Here is an 18,855-nt window from a genome sequence, read left to right as displayed (position 1 = left end):
GATCTCCGCACAAACCGGACACAAAATGGCGTCCGCGCCCCTCCTCCTTACGTGCAATGTTGCCGGGCGTCTTCCGAGGGACTAACCCTGCCGGAGGTACCATGGTATCCATCGCATCAGTCACAGGTAACGAGGTACGAACGCTACCACACAGCGCACGTGGAACGCTATGTATTGCTTCCATAAACAAGATCTTGGCGGCCCCATAAGCCAGGCTCGAGGGGTTCTTGCACGATTCATTATGCGATATACGCAGCTTGTTTTGGGAAAGGGTTGTCGGGTCGTGCCTTCTTCTTCTATACCCATGATTGAGTACGCATAGTTCCTTCCTGCCTTCTAGTAAAGGTAAATACCGCACACCAAGAAAAAAAAAAAAAAGAAGAAAAGAAGAAGAAGAAGACCCAACTGCTTTCAGCTAATTTCTTTGCGTGTCTTCCGCGCTTTCAAGGGCTTTCTGCACGAGAGTTCGCTGGCTAAACGCAAATGGCTTTCCGCGTTTGGCAGTAGGTTTGAAGCTGTCGTCTGCTAATGTGCGTGTGAAACATAATCGTTCTCGTTTTTATGTCCCATGTTTCTTGTTTTCTTTCTTTTTTTCTTCTGTGCGTGATTATGGAGAAAGAAAACAAAAAAAAAATGGATGGCAGGATACGGCAGAGCAGTAACGTCATGCGCTTTTTGGACAAAGTTTTAGTGGCCTTTATAGGCCTGCTCACACGACGTTTTTTCCCGTCCGTGTTTTTAACGGATGCTAAACGGACCCATTGAAACCTAAGGGAGTCGATTGCACTTAGCTTCTATTCTTGAAGAAAACGGACAAAAAAAAAAAAGAAAAAAGAAAACGGACGTGTCAAAGAGCCCTTAGCCAAATGCCCGACTGGTGAAGATGTACCGGATGCTGCCTCGAATGCTGTTGTTCGCCGCAGTCGAGTTGCTTTGCTCTGTCTCTTACATTTATTTTTGATAGTGGGGTTTTTGATGTTGTTTAGAATTGAAGCAGTGTACATCGTGTCGTAACAATGCAACCGGTTCCGTTTAATGTCGTTTTGTATGATTTTCCATAACACGTATTGACTCTATAAGTAGCGTGGGCGTGTCAAACCCCTTATTTCCAACTTAATTCTATTCAATTTGAAGGCGTTCAACAACATCATCTTTGATGTCTTTCATCAAACGGAATGACACTGAACCAGACAAAAGCTAACTGCTAGAACTAAAAAAATAGCAACGCACAAGGCACTGCACAGACAGCTCTTCAGAGATTGAATGACAACTTGAGTAATACTCAGACACCCGTAAACATGATCGAAAAGCCGCACTTCGCCTGGGATGTTGTAATCCGGATTCGTTCCCGAATTCTGAAACTACTGAGACTGCTCGAGTACGAAACAGACCGGTCACGTGACGATATGAAGCGTGAACAAAGATGGTAGAAATGTGGCAAGATCGCGCGTCAGCAACAGATGAACAATCGTTATGATGACAAGACAAGCAGGCGATTTCGCCAGTCACGCGGAACATTTCATTGCCGAAATTCTGTAGCAGATGAGAATTATGGGAGCAGTTCACGTCGGCCATTGCACGTAGCAGATGATGGATGACGCGGAACGCCCTCTGTTTCGTCTGCTTCGTACACGTTTCTGCTTCCGCCTCCAGAAATGGTCCTTTTTTCGTGTGTTGGAATGAAGTACCTGGTCTCGCGCATATTCTTCACCAGGGGTTCCAATCGGCACTGCGTTGCGTGACGGGTAACGAAAGTGTTGCCATACTTGTGTTTCGTCATATCAGAATGCTAGTTTCAATTTCGGAAACAAAATGCGCGCGATTCGTTTCATCGACGCTGATGCAAATCAGTTCTGAAACAGCTGTAGTGACGCTTGTCTTTGTAGCTGGGGTCGATCTAGACCCACACATCAGGGAGGGGGTAGAGGCGTTCTTTTTTTCTCGAAGCGCGTAGCGTCCCCCCCCCCCCCCCCAACCGAGTCTGATCTCACGACTCACAATAGAGCTCGGCTCTGCAACAATATTGAAAATGTCCGTGTAGCCACGCGCCTCTTTGTTTCACTCATTTTTGCAGCTGCGGTAACAAAGTAATACTGCCACAGCAGCGAAACTCTACCGCCCCCACAACAGATACTCGGTTGGCAACCTTGACACTCCCTCACCCCTGACTCCCCCCCCGAAGCACCATTCACGAGTAACATATAAGCTCGTTTTCCGAATGAATAACAAATTTACCTCGACCTTCGTTACGTAACAACTCATCGCATACATTTACACCAAGATCGCACGAAAATACATCCTCGCCTTTCCTCTTCACACGGGGGACAAGAAACAAATAATCCGTGACTCACGACTTATTCGCGTTTTTGTTTGTTTCGTGTCCCATTATTTTCTTCCGAACGCGTCAGGTGTCGTCTCGCCATTCACCTTCTCAAAACAGACGACACGATGTCAACCGTGACGTTGCAGACGTGTCGTCTGTTATGTAACTTAATCGGCAGAAGACAGCGCTTGGCCCTGATGGAGTTTTGTTGCTCACCATGGAATTAACCTTGAGGTTCAGTAGGTGGACAGTACGTAAACGCTCAAAGGAAATGTCCTTCCTTCTAGCAGAAGACAGGGCAGAGCATGGGACGTCAGTCAAGACACTGTTGCCAGTTGACACCGTATTCCTGCTAAAACTGTGACCGGAGAAAGTTGTGGCAGGAAGTTGCTGTCGTAAGCTTACGCACTCTGTGAGGCGCTATTTCAAGCAGTGAAGTTAGAGTGAAATCGCATTAAAGTTGGGAGGTGAGCAGGGAAACAGTGAGGTCATGGAAGTATGATAAATACGTGGCGTCATTGGCAAGGCTTGCGCAGGATTGGTTACGTAAGCTTCATCGCCTTTTGATGTTGAATGGCTCAAAGGCAGGTCGTCTCTCTAGATTTCAACACACTGCAAAGGACGTAGTTACCTGGTTGGTGAAGCTTGCATTAAACGACGTATACGCGTTGTAAAATCGTAGGAAACATCTTCATCTGCTACAGCTCACATCTAAAACACCATCAAGTTTTTTAAGAAGCCGTACCCTTCCTTTGCAGCTTTGCCATACACTGTTAAAACAGAACTTCACCACATAGCACGCTACTAGCCAACCATCATACCGAATGATATCATTTTGTGTCATGATTTGTTCAAAACAGGGGGGAGGCGCCTATCTGGGACAAGATAATCTGTCCCAGATAGGCACCTCCCCCCTGTTTTGAACAAATCATGACACAAAGTGATATCATTCGGTATGATGGTTGGCTAGTAGCGTGCTATGTGGTGAAGTTCTGTTTTAACAGTGTATTATCGTTCAGGCCACGTGTGCGATCCATATTATTACATTCCACACTCTTAAAAATGAACTTCACCTCATAGCACGCTCTTGGCCAACCATTATCTGGAATGATATCGTTATCTGGCCTGATTTGTTGAAAACGGGAGGCGTATGCCTTTTTGTGACACTTATGCTGTTCATAATTGTCACAAAAAAGGCGTACGCCTTCGGTTTTCAACAAATCAGGCCAGATAACGATATCATTCCAGATTATGGTTGGCTAAGAGCGTGCTATGCGGTGAAGTTCATTTTTAAGAGTGCATGCTACCTGTCTTGGTACTGAAATGTCGGCCGGCTGTATCTTCCATATAAACAAATAACTCAACCTGCAGCCCAATTGAGCTGCGATAAAGCAGGATGTGCCGCAATTCTCACTACTGTTTGAGGGAATATCGTAACGAAAGTTCATGGTTTGAATAAACGTTCACGGTTTCTATACAGAGTGATTAAGCGCAAATATTTTTGCAACGCGAAGTGGTCAATTTTTCTCGGTGGTCACAACTTTTCCTCCTCGATCAAAAAATCAAGCGATTCACGACGAAGCAAACTACGGCGCAGTTCGCGGTCCGTCCGTAAACACTTACACCACCTCCATAAATAAATGGGAGATTGATCATTTAATTCCTCCCGATGACTCATATACCGAGATTTCGTCCGGCGCTTTCAGGAGCTCTGGAGGAACGTCTGGAGGTTCCGTACCGTTTGCCGACGATGAATGAGAGGTTCCGGGGAAGGGAAATACGTTCTGTTGAGTTTATTTTGCTCTAGATTCTGCAGCTCAGTGACCTGGATGCCACCCCGCAAGGTGGTGGTGGTGGTGACGAGGATCGGCTTGCCGTTGCTCTTAAACCAGACCTTCACCACATAGCACGGTGAAGGCCAACCATTATGCAGAACGATACAGTTATCATTCCTGATTTGTGGAAAGCGTACGCCTTTTTTTGTGACAGTTACCATAACTGCGTGAGTGTCACAAAAAACTTACGCCTCCCGTTTTCTTTTAACCAATCAGGGGACGGAACGATGGCATTTGGGATGGTGGTTGACTAAGAGCTTGGTACATGGTGAAGTTCTCTTTTCAGAGTGCACCTAACAATTATCGACACATATCCCGTTCTAGCATTCCTTGTAAAAAAAAAAAAAAAAAAAAAATGGAACACGTATACTGTATTCACATTTCGCAAGCTTCCTTGAACACCGAGTCTTTCTTTCTTTTTCTTTTTTTTTCATGCGTTGTTTCCGTAAACCATTCTCATGCCAAACACAGTTTCCCCGCTTCAAATCACGAGCTTCATCTCATACTGGATCGCCGCTCATACGCTGACTGATTGACTTTGAATCTTGATTTTTTTTTTCAATGCCTTCGACAAAGTGTGCCGTAAACTACACTGTAAACTTTTTCACACCTTTAAAGGTGTGCGCTATGAACATTCAACCTGGTTGCGTAACATTGCATCTCCAGGGTGATATTTTACAAAATTTGGAAAGCATTACTAAAGATCAAGTGTCAGTGGAAATCTTGCTTTCATTATGTCTCGGATATCGTAGGTACGAGCTAATGCATATATGCATCGCTATCGATAATCGAGCACGCGCAAGTGTCTACAATACTGTTGAACAATGTTGAGATGTTGCAAGACTGAATTTTTGGAGGACAGACAACACTCGAGTAAAGAAAATTTGTGCGAAACCGTGCTCCATTATGGTGTTACGAAAATTACACCTAAAAAGGCGTGCGCCATGCACGCTACTACACCTTTAAAGGTGTGAAACGATTTAGAGTGTACTTCTCCTTAAACTATAAATAAACTAGATATAGATCCCAATCTTCTCTGTAATCGCTTCGTTATACAGCTAACAACCACGACTCTTCACTCGATATCAGCCCTGTACATATACCGGTGTGCTTCAAGGATCTGTCCTTGGCCCTCTTCCGCTTTTTCCAAAGTATATAGTATATACGTTAAGGATCTACCCAACTGTGTCTCCCGTAAGATCCACTTATTTGCTGACGACTGCGTAATTTTCCGCGAAATTAACCGCGGTGATGATGTTATTATGCTTAAAAGTGACTTAACGGCATTTTCTAATTGGTTCATGCAACTGAATATTAGAACGTGCCTTTCGTGTATCACGGACTACTATTTGCGCGCCTTCCTATACTCCCAATAATATACTCCTCTTGACTACTCCCTTTTTTCTTTTTCTTTTTTCTTTACTTGACCTGGAGTAGCTTGTCACGCAGTGAGTGGGCTCACATCTCAATTTTTTCTCCCATCATCATCATCATCACCACCACCACCACCATCATCATCATCATCTTGAACCCGTTCCATCCTACCGATATCTTGATATTCACATAAACTCTTCTTTTTCTTGGTCCTGACTACACATTAATAAATGATGCCGACCGCATGCTACGTGGGCTACCTTCGACGCAATTTCTCAGCCGCCCTTAACTAAGTTGTTACTTTATAAACGTCTATAGTCCGATGTGAACTCGAATATGCTTACGTCTATATGGAATCCAAGCTCTATTAGTTGTATTAACTCTGATCGATTCAATTGAACTTATTCAAAACAACGCTGTTGTTGTTGTTCCGTAACGACTACCGCAAAATGTATTCAAAATAACGTTGTTGTTGGTCCGTAACGACTACCGCGCAGTATAAATGTAACGTCGATTAAATATTCCTTACTGCCGCCTACCGTTGCACAACGCAATAAACTTGCACGTTTTTCGATATTTTACAAAGTCTACTATCACATCCCAACCTACGCGCTGAACTTACTATACTTCCGCCCTTATATACGTTTCCTCTCTCGCCTTGACCCCAATCTCATCGTCAGCATCTACTGTTGTTGTTGTTGTTGTTGTTGTTGCTGTTGTGGCTCGCTTCGATCGTCAGAATAAAACTTGCTCTCAGTCGTGCTTCTTTTTTTTTTCTTTTTGGCCGTACTAATGAGACATCTTCGGCCGAAATTAAGACTACATTTGGTCGTAATGAAACAGTTTTGGCCGAACTGAGATTTTGGCCGCACTGAGTCACCTGGGGATTAAAGGATTATTGTCCGTAATGTGACTTTTAGTCGTAATAAGACTTCGGCCGTAATGATATGTTACCCCCTTGCAGGATCGACCACGGACATAACAAGATCACCTTCTATTTAACTCTGCTTTAGCCACGATTGATTGATTGATTGATTGAAAGAAAGAAAAAAATGGGGTGCTTTAGCCACACTGTTCAATGTCACGTAGCAATAATGAATGTTACGTTATCGGTGAAATCATGGGTGACTACTTTGTAACCTGTGCACCTATGTTTGTATGTTCACACTAATCTTTTTGTCATTAATTTATATTGTATATACATTTACTCCCCTCTGTAATGCCCACGGGACCTGAGAATAAATAAATACTGAAATAAATAAATAAATAAATAAGAAAAACACAATTAGGACCCAACGACGCATCATTTCGATGATGTTTCGCGGCTCGTTATATGAGGACATGACAGACATATGCACCAATCCGGCCGGCCGGTAAACTACCAGGAGGACTGCGAGGTCATTGCGTTATGTTCTCAAAATGACCTTGTCGCTACTCGCGCCCATCATCAATGACCTTGCCAGGAAACGATGCCGCTGCCGGAATCACGTGGCACCTTTGATATCCTCTGTGCTTTCTATATAGGAGGAATCAAATAAAGGAACAGCTTGAACAATAGCCAGCTACCGTTTCGCTTTATAAGACGGTATACGACAGGTTATAGACAACATGGTGATTTCTGTCAGAGGTGATTTCCTTCGCTGGAACATGTTGATTTTTGCGGAGTCCTGTTTGACGAGGCACCGTTGTTATATACGGTTTTATTTTTGTCATCTTTTTCTGTTGGTGTGACTACAACTGTTCCTGAAGAAAACAAATGGGCTGCTATTACTTTATTTGAATGATGATGAGCGGGAAGACGAATGAAAATTTTGTTGTCATCGTCGTCGTTATGATGTAATAGGCGCTCATCGTAATCTCCTTCCGAGGCTTCCTACGTATATGTAAGTACATCGCACGCATCTAAAACAGTTACTGAGGAACTCCTCCTGAAAAATCTGTAAACGCAATTAGAGCTCCTCCTCGTAGGGCACTGGTATTAATGCCCATATATTATTAAAGTATATACACGGCTGTTACGGCAGCATAATTGAACTGGCACTGGTATGGTGCACGAATGTTGTTTTTAAAACGAGTACAAGGAGCTCCTTCTGAATTGCTCTATGAAGATGCACGAAAGCTCCTTCTAAACTACTAGCAAAGTGCAACGAATTCCCTTCGGAAGTTCTGGGAAGGTATACACTCACTAATACTCTAAATATAATACTCTAAACCCACTAGTAAAGTGCAGCAAAGTTTCGTCTAGCGGTACCGTGAGGTAAGCCATCTCCCATGCAGTAATCGCACCTATCAAAGTATACAAATAAAGCGGTATCACGCAATAAGTTTGACACATTATCTTTGCCTCCGTTTGTCTCGGGCAAACCGCTTCTAAAGTATACATTTATAAACATTATGGAAATCGTGGAAGAAATTTCTTTTCACACACCATACACAGAGCACGACATAATACTCTGGCCTAACTTTACCTAACATGGACGTCTCCATTACGAGCCCCTCTTTACACGAACATCGTCACCAGACCGACCGCCAGACATAATAAAATTTACGATCTTATCACGGAAGTAAGAAAACTACTTAACTTTTTAAACATCTTTCTTCCGCGCTCTTACGCAGTAGCAATACGTGCGGGGCTATCGAACTCCATAAAATAATCTATCAGCAACCCACGCCCCCAATACCTGCAGAATGAATTAACGACGCCGTATATAAGAAACTCGTACCCCTTTCCAAGTTCAACGCACAGCCCTAACCCGCGCACACACATTGTTACCATAACAACGGTGCATTACACGCTCCAGAACCTGTTCCACACCTGCTTGAACGCCGTAAAAAGGGGAGAAGAAAAAAAAAATAAGACGAGTCCAGGCTAAATTCCGCAATCCTTTCTAACCGGCTATACACGACACACCTCTACTTCATGGAACGTATATAGAGACGTCTGTCCTCACATGAGGCTCTCGTGTTCTTATATGCGAGACCGCAAATCATCAACGCTGTTTAGAGGCCTCGCGGACAAGGTGTTTTGCTGACGGAAACAGTGTTACAGATAAAATGATTCGAGACTGGGAAAAAGACGAAAAACAGACGACACAGAGCTGTGTTTGAGACTTTGTGTTTGAGCTGTGTTTGAGACTTTGTGTTGTGTCGTCTGTTTTTCGTCTTTTTCCCAGTCTCGGGTTTTCGTCATGGAAACAGTGTTACACCGCGAGGCAACTTTGGCTATGAGCGACTATGGGGAGAGGACTGCGAGACAAAGTGTTTAGTAATGTGTCGTCTCAGACGGCGCGTCTCCAAAATTGGCTCAAAATGCCAAGAAACAGCAGCTACTGGTGCCACTATCCCCACCCACGCATGGGCACGAAATTCCAACATCCTCGAGGTGAAACCCCTGCTCCAGCCCCTGGCATAGGCGACGGTAGGATTCGGACTAAACTCTTCAGCGACTCTTCAACCTCCCCTTGTTATTTTACCAACCACCACCACCACCTCTTCAGCGAGACCTTGGACTCGAGCAACCAATCAGGGACGAGAGTCTCCACTCGGCCAATAGAAGACTTGAGAAAATCCCAGGGAGCTTAGCGCCGCTTTGAATTATGGGAACTTGCTTATCAGAAAGGAGGAGAATGTCTCCAAACTGCTTCGATTTCTCCTCTCTCGACACATTGTCCACCAGGTGTCAAGGGCAGCGAAAACGAAACGTGAAGGAATGTTCTCCTTTCCTCACGACAAGAATCTCCCAGGATGCAACGCGTACGCAAGGAGCACCGGGATTTTCTGAAATCGTCTACAGAATTATCCGCAAAACGAAATTCTACGCAGTCAGGTGCTATCCGGTATCACGTTCTATGGTCTGGGAGTTTGCTCAACATCTGGTCGAATGCGGTACATTTGGAATATTCTCTTATTACGACGCACAAAGCTCTGCGGGACTTGAGGAAATTTCGTGACCTTTTTGGGTTAACAAATACCCCAGTTGACGGCGTAATATCAGAACGACCGTTAGCTTTATGGACAACATCAAGCCTGCTAGAAGCAAACAGACACAAATTGCGTACAAGGTTGCGACATATCCTACGTATTCTTTCACACAACCTGCGGCTCGGTTTGTATCCCATCTCTTGCAGACATTATCGTTTGGCGTCCCGTGTAAATAGTTCTCAATTATATAGGACTCCTCGCCCCCCTTCAGAGTTCAGACAGAACTGCAAGGAGCTCAGCAAACAAACATAAACCGGACACACCTATATGTCTTGTGTATGTGCCGTTTTCCTCTATAGCGCATCTCGTGCATAGTTTGTTCTCGCAGCACTCAAGCTCGACTGCAACGGGGAATTCCCTTACTGCCGCATTCTTCCCGATAAAAAGCCATCTCCTTATCAATTAACGCGCAGGTCAATCACTCAGGAAAGTTCGCTGTCCGTCCGACTGCTCGGTATCATACACTGACCCGTGGACAAAAAAAAAAAAAAAATGAAGAAGAAGAAGACAAGTCCGACTCTGAGAGGTGGCAGTCATAACAGAAGCATTGGCACGCGTTGACTTGCGCAATCGAGACGCCGTGAGGAAGACATACTATCTGCCGGACCTGTATGAGTTCTGTACTACACCCATTGCTATAATAAGATGCCAGTCATGTCTTTCTTCGCGTCGTGTCTGGCGGGCTATTAGCGCGAGTCGAATCTTTGCTTGGTGTTACGCCACATTCAATGTGGTGCGATTGTGTCAAAGAACTGCAGGGTGCTGTTGGTGCCAGGGATGTGGACAGGTATATATACAGCGTGGGGTTACCAGGGCCGGGTCTTTGGACGATAACAATGAGAAAATTGGAACCGATGTGGTAGACACCCACAGATTACCGGAAGGAAAAGTGTCACAATAGATAACAGAAGGGGAATGGAATACCTCATGGAAATAACAGACGGTCGGCTTCGCTCTTGTACGGAATATGCGTGATGATTCGCGGCTTCACGTCACGAGACAGTTATGACCATGAGCGACGTTGCAGTCGTTGGTCCGTGCATTAATTCTGCCCATCTGAGGGTGCTTTAATGTCTGTCGAAGCCCCGGTGGACCAGTAGGCGGACATACTATTAGCTGATCCACCAAGGTCAGTCATCGACTTTTTCGTTCTTCTTATTTGTTGAGGACAATTTTCTGTGATGGTACATTTGTAAAACATTTTGCAATTGGCTCTGAAAATATTTTATGCAACGGCTTGCGGAATGTTTTCTGTTTGTGCAAGATCGTCCTTAGGATGTCGTGTATCTGTTAGGGTTTTTCGGTAACATCTTACTTTAAGGATCCTGTGCGATGTATTTGTGGAATCCTTGCGATATCCTACATTGGTTACTACACGTCACTTTTTCAATGTGTCGAGTTCGCGTAACGCTTTCTGTAAGGTTTGGGTTTCTATAAGGATTTTGAGTAGCATTTTCAGATACGATGCTGTGTGAGACATTTGAAATTTTTTCTTTCAGATCTGTTTATTTTTATTATTAAAGAATTTGCACAAGGCTTTTGTTGTACGTACCCTATGTAAAGCTTTCGTATACAAGGAGTTCTCCACAGCCTCTTGTGTAAAGCATTTGAAGAGACTTTTCAGTAAAGATGTATTTATTTATTTATTTTACTGTAACGATTTTGCATCACGTGTTCCCCATGGGTCCCTTATGAGCTCTTTGCGAGGGTTTTGTAAGAGCTCCTGCAATGATTTTGCATTTTTTCTGCGTTTTTCTTTGCATTTCTTCAGCAAACATGTCGTATGAAGCTTACGCGAAGTTATATAATCTATCTCAATTTTTCTCTTTATCACATCGCCATCACCATCATATAGTCTGGGACCCGATGTGAGAGCCGGCTAAGGTTCTTGCAACAGGGGACAGTAGGGTTAGCGTGCGTCCTGGGCCGACTTCAGGGGGAACTGCGCCAACATTCGTCTGGAAAGTCATCGGAAAATCCAGGGAGAACCTCAGACGGTGGTAGGATTCGAACCCACCACCTCCCAGTCTTCACCCTGGCTTCACCAGGCTTCACCACCTTCTACCCCGGCTGCCACCAACGGCTATATGCCGCTCGCATACCGGCAGTGCTGTAAAGTTTTCCCTTGGTTTTCCCGGCAGAGTTTCCGGACGAAAATTGGCACAGCTAACCCCATGAAGTCGACCCAGGACGCACACTAACCTCCCCTGTCTCCTACTCCTTCTCGCTACCATCCCTCTATCTGTCGTAGTCTGTAAACGACTGATATCTACAGTTGCTTTGCTGCGGCGGCAACGTTAAAAAATAAAATAAATAAATAAAGAAAATGTTTAAATATAATAACGGAATTACAGCAAGGGAGGGAATACAATTGCACGATGTCCAACAACGAACAAATACAACTCTCTACAACAAATACAAATCTGAAAATGGATCGGGAGAGTAGTAGTTCAAAAGAAGCTTTTGATTATCAATTATACGTACCAAGGGATTTGAGGTTCCATTTTATCTCAGCCTTAAGCCCTCGATTGCAGACACATTCGATCCATCAAAATCCTGCTCCTTCGCGCGTTAGAAAAAAAAATGAAATAAAATAAAGAAAAGAGCGAATAGCGATTGCAAGTGGCGTATAGCGACGGTTTACGAAAACCCGCCAATCAAAGAGGTCTGACACGGTGACGAAGATCGCCGAGAAAAGAACAGGAAGGAAGACACTAATTGCGGCAACAGACGACATTATGAAAGACTGGTGGCGCCCCCACCCATGCTCCAGGGTCACTGTGTTGAATGCAGACGACAAAATAGTATGAAGTCACCCGCTAACAAAAACGATGGGTGCCCCGCGCACGCCAAACAACCATCCATTAAGAATGTTCCCTCGATTCAAACGGGAATTCTTTTCAAGAGGGGGCGAATTTTTGTTCCTTTTTCTTTTTTCTTTTTTTTTGTCACATTCGCGCTCATAACTGAGCATATGAAAGACGTGTGGTAAGCAGAAGGAAATGGTAGAAATATAAAATAAAGATAAAACAAACCAAAACGTGCGTGAGTAACCGAGGTTGCGTGTGTGAAGAAAAATTGCGCGTGAAGAAAAAGTTTGGCACTATACGAAGATGAATCCGCTACATTAGGATGTAGAGTTTCTGATCTCTTATCCGCGTATTCACACGAGCGACATCCTCATGGAATATTCGAGTGGAAGAAAAAGCGAAAACACTGCTTACAGAGCCGAAGTTCCGTCCCGTGTTATGTTGAGCATTCACACGGTGAGGAATATCGGGAGTGGCGTTACTGCGCATTTAGCAGACGACACTTAGCAGACGACACCGTCAGCGTGTTTTCCTGTCGTCTGCTTCGGAATATCTTGCGACTACGTTACAGGATATTCCCCACGGTTAGCAGTGACAGCTGTGTTAGTTAATCACAACATACCTATTGCACTTGTGGTCTTCAGAAAGGGATACTAAAGCCCGTATGAGATTATGCGGAATAGCAAGTTCAGGAAACGTACTTCTGCGTTTTTTGTTATTTGGTAGTACGTAAAGGACATTCAAAGTGGCATTACGTAATAGAGGAGGAGACATTATTTATATTATTGTTGTTTTAGATTAAAATAATTATTATTGCGTTAGATATTATTTTTCAAGATGGCGTAGTATTGGCGATATTGAAAGCCTCGAGCAAACTTTCTTCGTCAAACTCTGACGTCCGAAGAGCGGGCGTCTCAAGCATTCCCATTGGTTCTCGAAATCACGTGACCTGGCCCGCTGTTGCCCCACTGGCGAGATGCCCGTCTGTTAAACCTTCTGCAGAAGTTTGAATGCACGTTCACACCGATGCAGACAACCGTCTTATACATTTATCCGGGATAACCCGACGAGAAGTGCCAGAGCTCCTTTGATATGCATGTTATACTAAAATACAAAGACTTAAACGTGACATATCGAATCAACACTAAATAATGAAATCATATACTAGACTGCATAACTAGGGTTTCTAGTTGTCGGTATTTACCGAAATACACCGAAAAACTTACGTTGGCAATTTTTTACGCGGTAGGTGAAAATAATTATATACTCAATTTTATAGTCATTGTAAAAGAGCACTTCAAATTATTTGTTGATAAATGCGGTTTCTGCAGCTCTCAACCTGATCAACGAACCAGGAACGTACCAGCTCACCTTTGTCCTTGCCCTGTTGCTCTCAACCTGCTTGCGCAACCCGTATAATGTATAGAGCGAGCATTTTCGAACTTAGCATTGTTGCAACGAAAGGAATGGTGCGCGATGTCGTCTCAGTTTAACGTGTGCCTGGCAATTTATTACATCAAGTTCAGGTTTTCAGCTCGTACTCTAACGAAAATCAAATCAAATAACATAACATAACGTAAATGATGCGTTAACTATGTGCATAGTAAATACCAGTTTCGTTTATCGACGCCCCATATTCATGTCGAACGAAATAACCACCGATTTTTCCGAAAAATTAAACGCCGGAAACCCCAGGCATAACACACGATACTACCAACACGACACGCTGAAAGGCTATGCAGATACACATACTACATTACGCTACATGCACGCGTGTTTGACGCTCTATGAAACTTCCCAGTCATCATCATCATCATCATCAACAACAAATAAAGCTGTTGTTTGACGCTCGATGTTATGTACCCAATGCTTGAGACAGTCCTTTTAAATTATTCTGTACTGGGGAGTACTGCCGTGGGGGGCGAGAGCATTCCAACGAACCAGTTAAGGAAATAATTGCGATAGCGTGATTTTAGTTCGACTTTATAGATACGATCTAATCGTAGAGAAAAAGATGTTGCTCTGTCCAAGATGTGATACGAGATACGCTAGGCCTAGAGGTACAACCATGCTGGTTGCATCCGTTGCATTGTTATCTTTGTTTAACGATAACGCACGACATCTGTATTGTGAGATCCCGCACGACCAATTCCGATCACTTAATGGGCTAACTAATTTAAATTGGATTTTGAAAGAGATGAACAACAGCGTCAAACGTTGTACCTCGACCTTGCGTTGTCTTTGACTTTGGTTTTTCGTAGGTGAGGCCCCATTCTTACTAAGAGGGCGAAATTACACGACGGACCTATACGATCCGACACTCATATGGCCGCTTCCGCGGTCCGACAACTACACTCTTAAAAATGAACTTCACCTTTTTTGTGACAATTATGAACATCATAAGTGTCACAAAAAAGGCGTACGTCTCCCGTTTTCAACAAATCAGGGCAGATAACGATATCATTCGAAATTATGGTTGGCTAGGAGCGTGCTATGCGGTGAAGTTCATTTTTTGAAGTTCATCCCTTGAACCATGATCAAACAAGTCAGCACGCCCACTAGCTTTTTCAACTACACTCTAAAAACAGAACTTCACCGCATAGCACACCGTACACCAACCGTTGCCACGAATGATAGGGTTATCGCTTCTGATTCGAAGAGAGAAGGGGGCGTACGCCTTTTTGTGACAATCTGGATATATGAAAATTGCCACAAAAAGGCGTACGCCTCCCTCTGTATTCCAATCGCAAGCGATAACCTTTCCTACGATAACCTTATCCATTCCTGGCAATGGTTGGCGCACAGTGTGCTATGCGGTGAAGTCCCTGTTTTTAGAGTGTACACTCTTAAAAATGAACTTCACCGCATAGCACGCTCCTAGCCAACCATAATCTCGAATGATATCGTTATCTGCCCTGATTTGTCGAAAACGGGAGGCGTACGCCTTTTTTGTGACAATTATGAACAGCATAAGTGTCACAAAAAAGGCGTACGCCTTCCGTTTTCGACAAATCGGGGCAGATAACGATATCATTCGAGATTATGGTTGGCTAGGAGCGTGCTATGTGGTGAAGTTCATTTTTAAGAGTGTATGACTCATATCAGTGTAGCATGCATACTACCGCGTCAAAATCACGATTCCATATAAAGCAGCACACATCATACACTTCTATTAACTGCGGAAGCACGAAATAAGCGTGAGCACCAGCTAGAGAGCGAGATGACCTCACACCAGTTCTAGACCTTGGGCTGTATATACCATCATCGGAGATCCGGCCAGACACCGTGATCTCACGTAAAACACTCGCTCAATGAAGAATTGTTTGAAGGAAGAAGAAAATATATGCTTTTTTTTTTTTCACCCTCTGGAAGATATCTAAATGCGAAAACCAGGTGCGACCTCTTGTCAACGACCGTGACCTTATCGAGACAAACGCGGATCTGCAGAGAACCCATGTCGCGTCGTGATCATAGGGTATAGGCAGTACATTTTTTTCATCCTCTCTATTGTCATTAGTGTTCGCATTAAGCGGTCCCGCGTGTCCGTTATTGCATCAGTTATCCTCCTGGTTTCTCGGATACGGTGGTGTATAGCGCCTATTTGATTGGATACGAGAAGATATTTTTTTTATTTACATTTATTTTACCGCGTGTTGCACTCGATCGCTGCGTATATACAGTTAGCTTGGAGCTAACGAAAGCCTTCGAAAGAGCCTTCGATATTCAAAGAGTGCATTACCGAGCTTTTTTTTTTTAAGTGACTATCTGTCACTTTTCTATTCAAATAAAAAATTAGTAGATTTTCTGAAAAAAAAAAAGCCTTCTTCCCGCGACAAACTTACGAAAAGGGCAGGTGGTAATCTTCTGTCCTTTCCGTTCCCCGGATAATACGTTTCTTCCGCACTCTAGCATGTTTCAACGCTACAATGCGCTACAATGCGCTACTACGCGCTGCACTGAGCACCTTCAGCGGCATTGTACTAAACGCCGCGCCGCGTGGATCACATTGCCGATGTGATGGGATGTGATGTGAACAAAGAAAAAAATGAAATCACATTGCCGAGCTTGCGTTTGTTCCATCAGGAACACTGTTATGCTGTTCGTGAGAATATAAAAATTAAATTAAATTTCGCCCGTTTTGAGTACTACTAATATCCCCTTCTTGTTGGTTTCAAATCCTACCACCGTCTGTGCTGCCCGAGGTTTTCCGCGAGTTTTTCGCCGATTTTCCGGACGGATGCCAGCACAGTTTCTCCGAATTCGGCCCAGGACGCACACAAACCCCCCATTTCCCCACTTCTTCCACCTGTTTCCCTCTCCATTTGTCTACGTCCGGACATCCCTCGTATAGCCACAGTTACCGTGTGTTCGCAGGAGCGACATTCAAACAGAAGCGTGAGATGCGAAAAGCGTCATATACCGTCCTAATGTCAAGTGAGCACGAGCGCTCAACATCGCGTCTTCACCTACACTGCTAACCGTAGGGAATATCCTGGAGACGCAACCACGAGATATTCCGTAGCAGACGACAGGAAAACGCGCTGACGGTGTCGTCTGCTAAGTGTCGTCTGCTTAATGCGCAGCACGCCACTCCCGGTATATTCTGCACCGTGTGAATGTTCAACATAACACGGGACGGAACTTTCGCTCTGTGAGGCAGTGTTTTCACTTTTTTTGCTTTTCTTTTTTTTTTTTCACTAGAATATTCCGTGAGGATGTCGCTCGTGTGAATACACGGTTACTTCGCGGTGCTAACATGGACGTGGCATTTGAAGTAAACCCGAAAGCCAGAGCCGCGTTCGCGACTGCCGGCATCAGTCATAATATTCTCTTCCCGCCGTTCAGCTCACAAACACGAAGACACGCTAACACCGAAACACACAAATCTCAGGTTAGCACAATGCCCAGTGACGTCTCGAGGAATAACCGTTACGTCAACGCGGTCGCACTGAGGGCGGACGACCGGAAGCCCCGTACACGGGACAGCGGTGTGAGCGCATTGCCCAGAATATCTGACGTCCCGCGGAGGTCGACCTCGCCCTCTCCGTCCCATCCGACGGAAGGATGCGTCAGGAGACGTCACTTTCGCTCTCCTCCTGACCTCTGCACGGACCAACACTTCGGCCGCCGGCCCCGGCGATTCAATTGAACAGAAAACGACGATATATGGACTGGGTTAGGATAAGAAAATTTGTTTTTCTTATGCACGGCACTGTCAATGTTTCTACCTCTATTTCCTCGCTATGTATGCCGATTGATTGATTGATTGATTGATTGATTGATTGATTGATTGATTGGAAAAAGAAAAGTGTCGTATTGATCAATTGATTGACTGAAAAATAAAAAGTGACGTAAAAGGGAACGTGGTATATTATTGCTTCAGCTCTTACATACGTCTCACGACGGCTTTGTTTTTAAGCGATAGGCCCACAGTGTAATCCGTCCGTGCCCTTATGGGGCCAACCACCACGTGACAGCCTAAGACATGTCACGTGATATGGTCACGTGACGACCCTGTAAAGCTATTACATTTAAACGTATTTGGTACGGTGCTCAAATATGCAGTCAATTTCTTTTCTTACTATACTTGTGGGACGACAAGAAGATATTGTTTAATTCACCCTCTCCATTGCACACGGGGTGGCATTCTTACATCGAAATAATTGGTTTGTTGTCGCGTTGTTGCCGAGCCATCTGCATGCCGGTTTGACGTCATGTTGTTCGTGGAGGGGGGGGGGATCTTGCGTACTGGGCCTACTTCACAGGGAACTGTGTTCACATTTGCCTCACAGCGCCTTAGGAAAATCCACGCAGCACAGCCGGGGCTTCGAACTCGGGTCACCGCCCAGACTCCGGAAATGGTAATGGTTTTACCGGAGGTAGGAACACCCTAACTAAATTGTGTGGCCTCACGGATATCAAACACAACAGACTAAGAGAATTTTGGAAAGTTGGTCGGTCTTTTTTTTTTTTTCTTTCTTTCTTTCTTACTCTATCACATCACATCAATATAGCTTCACCATAAATTAGTTTTTGCGGTACGAATATCGTTTTTTTTTTTTCGCGCACGTCCTTAGCCTCTCTTTCTCTTACATCTCATGCAACAAAGTTGTTCCTCAAACAAAACCATGCTTCGTTACAGTTCTCACGCAATTAGATTTCATTCAATTTAGGTACATGTTCAAAGCGCCAACTACACGTGACCAATTAATATTACCAACGTAACGAAAGAATGTTGAGAAAAACATTATAAAAATGTCTAAAAACACGCGAATCCTATTAAATGCTCTGCATCTTGCATCCTGGCTAGCATATACTACAGCACATAGAGGGCCCATTTCGTCAGCTCCGAATTCATTCTCTTTACTGGGTCTATGCAAAAAATTATCGTTGATCGTTTCCAAGATATAAATTACGTTTTAAAATTACTCCGCAGTATTCGGATAAATATGCGCATTAATATATGGGAACGTATATATATATGGGAACTTCAGTCACTACACCGATCAAGCGACGCGATTTGTCCTTCACA

The 18,855-nt window shown here is 44.1% G+C and overlaps 1 protein-coding gene across 2 annotated transcripts in view; it reads right to left on the bottom strand.

The window, feature by feature from the left end:
* LOC135392115 (mucin-5AC-like) overlaps window positions 1-18,855 on the bottom strand; it is a 72,113-nt gene that overhangs the window by 20,432 nt on the left and 32,826 nt on the right. The window contains exon 1 of one of the 2 annotated variants that reach the window (XM_064622793.1): window positions 52-107. The exons of the other annotated variant lie outside the window; for it this stretch is intronic. Coding sequence (XP_064478863.1) covers window positions 52-103 — 52 coding nt within the window. The 5' untranslated portion in view covers window positions 104-107. Of the gene's footprint in view, window positions 1-51; window positions 108-18,855 lie in introns of those variants that run through there. 2 annotated transcript variants of the gene reach the window in all.

This window comes from Ornithodoros turicata, chromosome 4 (genome assembly GCF_037126465.1).
Source record: "Ornithodoros turicata isolate Travis chromosome 4, ASM3712646v1, whole genome shotgun sequence".
NCBI lineage: Eukaryota > Metazoa > Arthropoda > Arachnida > Ixodida > Argasidae > Ornithodoros > Ornithodoros turicata.
This window is presented reverse-complemented; position numbering and strand designations above follow the sequence as displayed.